The sequence below is a fragment of the Wyeomyia smithii genome, chromosome 3 (genome assembly GCF_029784165.1).
Source record: "Wyeomyia smithii strain HCP4-BCI-WySm-NY-G18 chromosome 3, ASM2978416v1, whole genome shotgun sequence".
NCBI classification, from domain to species: Eukaryota; Metazoa; Arthropoda; class Insecta; order Diptera; family Culicidae; genus Wyeomyia; species Wyeomyia smithii.
The window spans coordinates 1,026,662-1,037,142 of NC_073696.1; the positions used below are offsets into that span (position 1 = coordinate 1,026,662).

Genomic DNA, 10,481 nt, shown 5'->3' on the forward strand with positions numbered 1-10,481 from the left:
ATGGTGGATCGTGGAATCTTCTCTAATCGAAACTACTCTTTTTATTGCTCAAAGACACTCAGGAACAGCTGCTTCAGTATAACAATTTATGGCGTTTTTCGCATTTCAGCTGCAACTTGTTACAATAACACGATCAGAACATATCTATGGTAACTATGATTCGCTGTGTTACTTCGATGTAAATAAAAGTCTATTTAGGTACTCAGCGAGACAGCGTGCTGATCGCTCTTGTTAGAAATGAAGCATGTCGAAAGAAGGAAACCAGTACTTTTTTACCATTAATTGGACTACTTATTATTTTCAAATTTTAAGTGTTTTTCTAGTGAAATTGGTTGCTTATCTTTTTAAGACACTATTATTCTACCCGTTCATCAAAAATCTGGTAATTTTCGCTCGGAAAGTGTGATGTCAGTACAGTTTTTGGTAAAGCAATTTCTTATGAAAACGTTATTAACAAACCATAGCAAATCAGGCAGCTGTTATTAAAAGATATTTTTTACAACCTTAATTAAGAATATTATAGTAAACGTCTGTTGCAACATTTCTGGTAAAGAACATTATTGACTTTGTCAAGGAACCTATCAAAATAAGTATATTTATCATGTGTCATTTGGTAAAAGGTGTTTAGGTGGTCCACTTAAGAAAGTGGTCTATACCCAAGTAACCAAAAGTTCGGATTAAAGTAGAATTTATAGAATAATCAGCCAATCTAACGATCATGAATAGAATTCTATTCAGCTCAATTTTAAAGTAACTAACCGTACTTTCAAGTTCGTTTTTGATGAATAAACTTCGAGCAGCATGCAAAGCAGCTTCTAAACCGAACTAGAAAGTTCACATTAAGTTCGGTTAGGTCGCTGAACAGACCGCTATTCAGTTTGAAAAGAAAACTTCAAAATACTTAAAATAAAAATTAATTTGCAATTTTTCAATTCCTCACTCATCATTCGGGTTGCTTCAATCCTATGATAATCATTTACTGAAGAAATTTAGATCAGAAGAATAATGTCTGGCTTCATATTTATTATTAAATTTCATGATTTTTTTGCAACTTACTACACAAGCTTCGAACTCGAGTCCTCCCTCTTTGAAGCCTAGATTCATACCACTGCTCCGTTCCCACTATATGATATCAGCATCGATTTTACTCGATGTGCTGATTTCTCTTCATTACCTACACGTTCATAGCTAGGAACATACAGGGTCTCTCTTTCAGCTTGAAAGTTCAGATAAAGTACAAGTGGAACCGCAAGTGAACTAGGAAGTTCAGAAAAGGCTGACGCGGAACTTTCCCTGAACTTTCAAGTTCATAAAAAGTACACGCAGAGCGCAATGTGAACTTAAGTCTGACAGTTCTCTAGTTTGTTTTGATTTTGCTGCAGTACGTTGGTTATGTAATTGAAAAAGGTTGTGAACGCAATATTCTCCTTCTAAACGTTAATTGAAAATTTATTCTGGTAAGCAGTATACACATAATATGATAAATGTTCAAAATGGATGAAAACTTTTTCGGTCAATAGATCTGCTGTGTGCCGCAGTTGAAACGACCAACGCCTTGGGACACAGGGAACTCTCGGTGGTGTCCGAGAAATGGATTCGGACCTCCAAAACCGGCAACATCATGCTGTGGTCTCACATAAAAAAACATGCAAGATTTGGGCAAATTGCCCCGGGATGAAAGAAAGCATCACGCGCAAACAATTGTCTAATGGGAATTCACAGCTTACATCCGGTTTATTTTTTCTTTTGCCCTGCACATTCCTGGGTACCTGAGTTCATTATTGATTGCCTGTAAGGTAACAAAAGAAAATGTTTAGATAGAAAAGCCTTTAAGCAACCTAATATTACCTATTGGAACCATAGCTTTGTTTTCTCATTGCCATTAATTTAGATAATAAAGTTCCGATGACAATAAAATAAACCATATTTCTTAATTGTTTTTGAAAAACCTTTTTATTATCACTAATCATGAAGTAAACTTCATTTTCACCAAAATAGAGTAAAGCATCAGTCAGAACTTAACATGAACTTTGAAGTGGTATATTAAAGGTAGTGGTATTAAAGGTACGGATAAAATGCTAACCGAACTTTAATTTCAGGCGGCTTTGAGGTTCACGTATGAACTTTATGTGAACTTCAAGGTTCCAATGAAGGGGGGTAAGCAGCTTCTCCGGAACTATCGTGCTGATTAGAAGTACGGATAAAATGCTAACCGAACTTCAATTCTAAGGGTTTTGAAGTTCACGTGTGAACTTAATGTGAACTCTACGGTTCCAATGAAGAGTAGTAAGCAGCTTCTACTGAACTTTTCTGCTGATTAGAAGTACGGATAAAATGTTAACCGAACTTTAATTTCCGGGGGTTTTGAAGTTCACGTATGAACTTTATGTGAACTTTAAGGTTCCAATAAAGGGGAACAAGCAGCTTCTCATGAACTTTTAAGTTGCTTCCAGGTGTTGGCGGTACTTTATTTAGAATGAAGTTCGGTTTGTGCGTAATGTGTCTTGTTGCTCAGCAAGAAAGTTCCGCGGAACCAAATCCGAACCTTATGTCAACTTCTAAGTTCATTTGTTAAGTGAAATTCGAACTTCTGGTTGCTTGGGTATTAAGCAGATCTACCCTACCAAAAATCCTAAAATGTTGTCATAAGACAAAAAATGAAATTAGTTCGTAAAGTAACTGTTACAACTGGCAGTTCTTCTCATGGTACACCGACGTGAGGGATACTGTGGTAATATTATCCAGCATAGTGGCAAGCTACTGTAGACGTCAGGTAATATCTTAGAAAAAATGTTAGGAAAAATAAGAATTGTGAGAAGAAGAGAATGTATATAAGAGAGATAAAATTCATTCCTCCCATTTTACAAATAATAATTATGTTATACAACTAGAAAGTACTATACTTACAGAAATAATCTTAAGCTAGAAGGTAATCGTTAAACCTAAATTAAAGTTAATCTTGTTCGTGGGACACGATAACTGAAATCCACTGAATTTGTACGTATATACCTATACCTCGAAAAACCCATCAATCAAACTGATAAAATAATCATTACAGCTTGCAGCAGAAAGCATTACGCTAAACCGAATTAGTGTATATAGTAACAAAAAAAGGATGGCGATAAAGTTTTCAAAGCCAAGAACTAAGAAAAGTTAGAAATAGACAGGGGGTTTCAGTAGAATTTCTTTGGTAAAATCAATTTTGCAATAGTCTTGAATCAGGAAGGTCTCTATTTTCCTCGCATGTACGCATAATTCTGTATCACAAGTGCTTGGTAAAGATCTAAAAGATTAACTTAGCCTTTGCAGTCGGACAGTAGCAGAATCGACTGACCACTCGCGGGAAAACAACATGGATCTTCTAACCTGTCCGATAATTTCGGTTGACGTTCGCGTTTGGCGCTTCCGTTCGTTCATCCTGAGGCACAACGCCATGCGGTACATCTGCATCATCCCAGTAGGCTTGATGAATGTGTTCTTGTGTATCAATATCTATCAAACGTGGGGCAACCTCGTGGAGATGATTTTCGACACCTTCTACGATGTGTTTTCTCCAATTCGATTGTACCTAAGTTGTGCTACTGTTCCAGTAAAGTCTAACTAATTCAATTGCTTTTTCAGATGAGAACGTTGAGCATAATTTACCATCGCAATACATACGAGTAGTTTTTGGGGAACGTTGCCTCCGTGTACGAGGAACTGCAGGTTAGGCTTTAGAATCATTTTAAACCGAAACTAGTTCATAATAACATTTCTCAGACAATTGATGATCGTGTGGTGCAGAGTCTGATCGCCAGTCTGACTCGAAAAGCCAGAAAATTATCCATCGGAAATCTATCGGCGTCGATCATCGTCTGCACTTGCTACGTCGTTTATCCGCTGTTAACCAGCAACCGTAGATTGCCCCACAACATGGACATACCGGGGGTCAATGTCCTGGATTCGCCTCAGTATGAAATTTTATACATCATCCAAGGGCTGTTGACGATTCCCGCCTGCTGCATGTACTTACCGTTTACCAACATTTTCTCATCGGTTACCTTGTTCGGGTTGATTCAAATCAAAACACTGCAACATCAGTTGGCGACATTCAAGGTTACGACGAGTGAGAGTTTGAATACTACCGTTAATAAGTTTATCGAGGATCATTTGCGGATCATAACCTACGTGGAGGATATTAACGCATTGGTAGCCAACATATGCTTTGTGGAGTTTGTACTGTTCGTCATGCTACTTTGCGCTTCGCTATTTTTTCTTAACATAGTATATGAAAAAATAGTCTAGATTAAAGATAAACAATTTCCTGACAAGAGCTTACTTTTCAGATTAAGAGTCAATTCCAGATGGTGATCATTTTGGTGTATATTTTCATGATAGTTGTACAGGTTTTCGTATTTTATTGGCACGCCAATGAGGTTCGCGAAGCCAGCAAGGAAATTGCCAACGCCGCCTATGATGGACCGTGGTATGAAGCTGATCAATCGATTAAAAAAAATCACAAGAAGGTTGTATGCAAAGCCACGACCGCAAGGTTGAAGTAGAATACTTTTACAAGAAAGATAACCCGGCTGCTTGCGTGTCAGTTGGCAGTATTGTATTTTCTTTTTGTCTGATATTTTGAATGAAGTTCATTGAATATTTTTAAATTTTGTGCAAATGAGACGTTGAAGTGCTGCCGAATTGTATGCACATTTAATACGACATCATTAAACGGGAACGGAACAAAGGCTACGGTTATGCAGAACTCGAATGCCGGCGCGATGCGATTCGCCTTACCGGTGAAATGTACAGCTCTTTTTAAGGCGAAGTAGAGCTATACATTTCAATAGATTTCGTCTTGCCGAATCGCATCGCGCCGTTATTTGCGTTCTGCATGACCGTAGCCAAACACTAAGCGAAGCAAACACGTAATAATAATCAGAGTATGCATGTAGATGAAGATAATTAACTTTGGATTGTAGCGCAAAACGAGAAAATATTAACTCTTCAAATAATCATTTGTGTTCTTCAAACTTCAGTTGTTCAATTTAATATCCGATGAAATGTTTGTTTATTATCTGATGAAGCTCTTATATAGGCCAAATGATGCATTCCCAATTTACTAGATCCATAACTCTGCCGACCGTGCTAGGGAAAGCGCGGTATAACGACCAATCAGAGGTCGAATTTTGTGTTTTGACAAGGCTTAAGAGTTTTCAATAGTACAATAGTTCGAATGATAAAATTGCAATTTCATGCATTTGGTAGGAATCTTAGAAGATTTTCTAATCGATTGCTGCAAAAACGAAGGAAATCCATCGAAAACTAACCGATTTATTAGCAATACGCAATCGCATCTCTGTAATATTACCGACAATAATATTCTTCTGAACAAAATGATACAACTTTCCCATTAGGCCTCTGCCATAATAGTTGCGAAAAGCGACGCGAACCGATTCGCTCGGCTGTAGGTTAATGTTCAGCCATCAGTAGAGCTGTACATTAACCTACGGCCGAGCGTATCGGTTCGCGCCGCTTTTCGCGTCTACTATGGCAGAGGCCTTAGAGAAAGTTGCTGGCTGATGTATTCACTTCATGCAAGCCTGCTGCTGATGCTTCCCGCTACCACGCTGAAACAGCATTTTAGTGAAGGGAGTGTCGTTGCATCTGCTGACCCTGCTACTATCGATGCTGATATACCCGCTGCAACAGCTACGCTATGCATAGCCATGCCACAGTTGTGGCCGCTATACGCTGGCCCAACTGCTGAGCAACTGCAACGCTATCCGCAGCCATGCCACAGTTGTGGCCGCTATCCGCTATCGATGGTACCCACCGCTCGCTCCCGCTGCTGCTAAGGGAGGACTGCTGTCGTCGCTGTTCAGAACTATTATGAGCGGCTTCGACTAAAACAGGCTCTTATATAGGGATGAAAATAGGAATGAATTATTTTACGTACGTGGTGGAATGATATAACTTGAAAAATATGTGTGACTTCATTCCGGCTCAGAGCGATCATTTGATAAGCTCCACCTCTTTTTTCAGTTTCTAAAGTTTTTCCTCAGTTTCGTAGCACGGATGCACAAAAATGATTTCTTGTCGAGCCGGACCGATAGCACTCTCATTGAAGCAACAAAATAACATGTTTTGTGTCGTGTTGTGCAGCTTGGTTGAAGAAAATGTTCCCGTCCCCGTGTCGCATGTAAGCAGAATATTGCGTTCAGTAGACAGTAGATAGTGTATCCAGCGAATAAACACCGATGGTGCTCTCACACACGCAACGGTTTTAACCCGCATCTTATTGCGGTTTGTAACATCAAGCGATTTCGTTAGCTCGCTGGTGCGTGTTGCATCATGTTGCAACTTGGCAGCAGGGAGACGACGAAATTCGGTTTATGCTGATTGATTGAATCGACTACATATTAGCTCTGCATAGTCGAACTAACTGCTTTTGTGAATGCGTTCTAACAGGGCAGTTTATTATTCAATGTCGGTTATGCTGATCGCAGCGTTTGCGCTGCCCCTACAGTGGGGAGTTTACTAAATAAAGTAAAAATTAGACAACTACAACAGAATTTGATTGCATCCCGCACAGAATGTCTGCTTGTGTTGATGCCAGAAAATTATTAACCTTCAATTATTTTTTTATTCGCTTTCAAAAAAGCATTTTGCTGTTTAAAATCGGTTGCTAATTACAACCTTTGAGCTGCCCTAACATTGGGGGAATTAAGATACACGGACAACATGCACTGTGGAAGCTATTTCACATTCAGTAAATTAGACGGGTGCGACAAATTTAAATTGCTAGGATGCAACACAGAATACTTGCTTGCGTTGACAAAAATTATTAACTTTCAATGACTTGTTTGTTTGCCTTAAAAAAGGCATTTTGATTTCCGAAATTCGATTTCCTGATGGCAATCATCATGCTGCCCCAACACGGGGGGAATAATGGCTGTCTGGCGACACACGCTGAGAAAAACCGCGCTGCTCCTGAGACGTGGTGACCAACCACAGGGCTAGTGCTGCTGCTAAGGAAGGACAACTGCTGTTGTCGCTGTCTAGAACTATTATGAGCGGCTCCGGCTGAAGCAGGCTCTTATGTAGGCCAAATAGCATGTTTTCAATTGCAAGGTATATGATCCTGTCGACCGTGCTTGGGAAGCAAGCATATAACGACCAATCAGAGGTCGAATTTTTCGTTTTGACAAGGCTTGACTATTTTCAATAGTACAATAGTGTGAATAATAAAACTACAATTATCTTATTTTGGGAAGAATCTTAGAAGATTTTCCAATCTATTGCTGCAAGAACGAAGGAAATCCATCAAATACTAACCGATTTATTAGCATTTGAAATTGGACATATTTTTCTCTTTTTTCGGTTTTAGATTTTCATTTCACATCCCTATGTAGCCGAACTTCCTGAGAGAAGTATTCTACTTCAAAAGCTACTGTTGATTGCCCTACGGGCTCAGCGTCCGCTGGAGGTAAGTGGGGGGGGGGGGAACAGGAAGTATACGTTATTATCCTGAATCTACTTGCAGATAACGCTGGGGGGACGGGACACGAGGCATATGGACGCTAGGCATATGGATGTTAGGCATAGTATGCTAGGCATACAGGCGCGAGGCATAATGGATGTGAGGCATAATGGATACGAGGCATATTGCCAAAAGGCATAACAGACGCGAGGCCGAATGGACACAAGGCCGAATGGACGCGAGGCCGAATGGACGCGAGGCCGAATGGACGCGAGGCCGAATGGACGCGAGGCCGAATGGACGCGAGGCCGAATGGACGCGAGGCCGAATGGACGCGAGGCCGAATGGACGCGAGGCCGAATGGACGCAAGGCCGAATGAACGCGAGGCCGAATGCGGTGTTGTACGATCGCATGAGATCCAATTATGTAGTTCAGGTGTTAATATATTCCTAAAGTGTTTAAGTTGGGTATAATACTTTTCTTGAAATCATGTGGCGAAAACGCATAATCGAGGGCAAGGAAACGAGGCGGCACTAAGCCGCCGTGGTTTCCGCAGTTCGAGCCGGCCGCCGACCCGCCGTTGGAAGCGGCGGCCTCTCGCACCCAAACGACTGATCTACTGGTTTGCTAGGTCTACTCAAACAGAGTTTTCTTCCCTTAGTTAAGTCCGAACGAGCGGTAGCGAGTAAGGACAGCATTCGCTCGAACAGCGAGTCGGCCGAAGGCCGCGAGTGTATTACTTTCCAAATGACACTTTGAAGCGAAATACATGTTATTGAAAGAGGGCTCTGATGATGACGATAATAACATATTCCGCATCACTTCCCCTTGGCCTTGTGTCCTTTCGGCCTCGCGTCCATTTGGCCTCGCGTTCATTCGGCCTCGCGTCCATTCGGCCTCGCGTCCATTCGGCCTCGCGTCCATTCGGCCTCGCGTCCATTCGGCCTCGCGTCCATTCGGCCTTGCGTCCATTCGGCCTCGCGTCCATTCGGCCTCACGTCCATTCGGCCTCGCGTCCATATGCCTCGTGTCCGTATGCCTGCCGTCCATTATGCCTAGCGTACTATGCCTCGCGTCCGTATGCCTCGCGTCTGTATGCTTAACGGGGTGTCATCAACGCTGGGAAATGTTTATTCGATGACGTTGGAAATGTTTCAAACACTGCTGAAGGTATCCTACACGTACTTTACTGTGCTGGGACAAATTTCTGATTAGAAAAGTTGATTTACTCGATGATAACCAACATCAAATTATTACATACAATTTTAGAGTTATATCACAGAAATGGTTGGAAGTAATTGAATAGAAGCACTGGTTGTTGTTAATTGTTAGAAAGTGTGGGTAATTTTATCAAATTTACCATTCAAAAGAATTTATGCAAAGTATAAACAAGTAAGCATGCTTATTTAATCACAATTACTGAAACCATATACGTCTGTCAAAATTTATCATACAACCTAGTGTTCAGTTTATTCCTAAATATCCTGAAAATATAGTGATTGAGAAATACTTAGTAGTCATTAATAGTCATGGGCTGAAGATGTCATTTTGTGCTATCAATAATTTGATCTCGATCCTTTAACAGGGCCACTTTTTTCTGTAAGTTGTTCTCTTGGACGCAATCATCCCGAATAACAATGCTATTCATATCAACGTTGTTTCTTTTTACTTGGTTACTTAAGTGGTTAAGTCACCTACTGAAAACAGTATGAAGAGATTTCGGTTTTTTTTCGGAATCTTCAAATAGACAAAAAAACATCATACACGGGAATTCACAGTTCTAATCAATTAGTGGGTTCTTCCGACTCGCATGAATTTTGATATGATTACCTAATTAAACTCTTTTTGATACCGTATGAGATGTAATAACGCAGCCGTAGGTCAATGGGCATGCGACGTCATCATTTCATGCAATCTCAGTTTCGTTTTACGCTTAGCCGATTAGTCGTAATCAATGTATTTTTAATGTTTAGTACAACATTGTTGTCCCAGCTGGTCTCGAGGTACAATTCTGGCCTAACTGAATGGAGCACCAAGGTTTTGCTTTTACAACATTGTATATAGAAGATAGATTACAACAGCCGCTCAAAAACGAAGACTTTGAATGAACTGAATCAACTTTCGCGGTTTCAGTTGTGAGTGTCGCTTCAACCAGTAAACAGCTCGATTATTGCTCGAAAATCTTGCTTGCGTGGAGTTTGGCTCGCGTCAAACCTAGAAAGGGTTAGAAAGTAGTTGCTAACGTTCTATAAGATCGGGCCAAATATGGTCAGGAAGATCCCGTAGATATTATTGCCAATTTGGCTAGTTTTTGATGTTTGCGCAGACTCGTCACAGAAGATGGTACCACTAGTGAGAAAACCAGCTTGGCGATCAACTAATCAGTCTCCTAGATTGTCAGTGGAAGAAGCTGTCTGTCCGCCTGAGAAACCCGTTTGCATAAATCTAGCTGGTTATCCCCAGGAGCAGATCGATGAAATCGTTTCTCGTCATAAGCAGGACTTTGAACAATATTTTGAAAACGACATAATGATTACCAGTGGTGATGACATACATCCACGAATAGATACATCTGGCGACGAATTGCTTTGTGCAAGCCTAGTGAATATTGTTAATCCTCAGGCTGCATACAACGAGAACAGCGCACTGAAAACGATTGTCAACACAGCAAACTATTCGCAATGCGTTCGCGTGGAATTGTGCCGCCAACAGGAAGAATCATGCAGTAACTCAATCTACGTCACTTCTTCGATGTTTAGAATCAGTTGTAAGCAATTCTTCAATTATCGCTTACTCGTAGCAATCAATCCAATAACTAAAAAGCCTTATCGCGATTTTTTGCGTGCTACACCGCGTAACTCTAGACATCGATAGTGTAATTAATAATATTGACTTAAGATCACAATCAATGGAAATGGTCTTTTAGTTTAAGCATTATGTATTGGAATGTGTAAATCGTGAAACCCCATCATCTAAGAGATTACATAAACGCAGAACGAGCTGCTTAAACTAGTGTAA

General features: G+C 40.5%; 1 protein-coding gene across 1 annotated transcript; it reads left to right on the forward strand.

The window, feature by feature from the left end:
• The first annotated feature begins 3,352 nt into the window (after positions 1-3,352).
• On the forward strand, positions 3,353-8,678 carry LOC129733026 (odorant receptor Or2-like). The gene is made up of 6 exons (XM_055694567.1): positions 3,353-3,589; positions 3,667-3,705; positions 3,760-4,263; positions 4,326-4,505; positions 7,430-7,470; positions 8,579-8,678. Exons 1-6 carry the CDS (start codon positions 3,353-3,355, stop codon positions 8,676-8,678), a joined length of 1,101 nt encoding a protein of 366 aa, XP_055550542.1.
• The last annotated feature ends 1,803 nt before the right edge of the window (positions 8,679-10,481 follow it).

Bases quoted from the DNA above. Each gene is read 5' to 3' on its own strand.
- LOC129733026 (XM_055694567.1), top strand. From the start codon at position 3,353: ATGGATCTTCTAACCTGTCCGATAATTTCGGTTGACGTTCGCGTTTGG. The intron at 3,706-3,759 runs GTTAGGCTTTAG...AACATTTCTCAG, and splicing joins CCGTGTACGAGGAACTGCAG to ACAATTGATGATCGTGTGGT. The intron at 4,264-4,325 runs GTATATGAAAAA...CTTACTTTTCAG, and splicing joins CGCTATTTTTTCTTAACATA to ATTAAGAGTCAATTCCAGAT.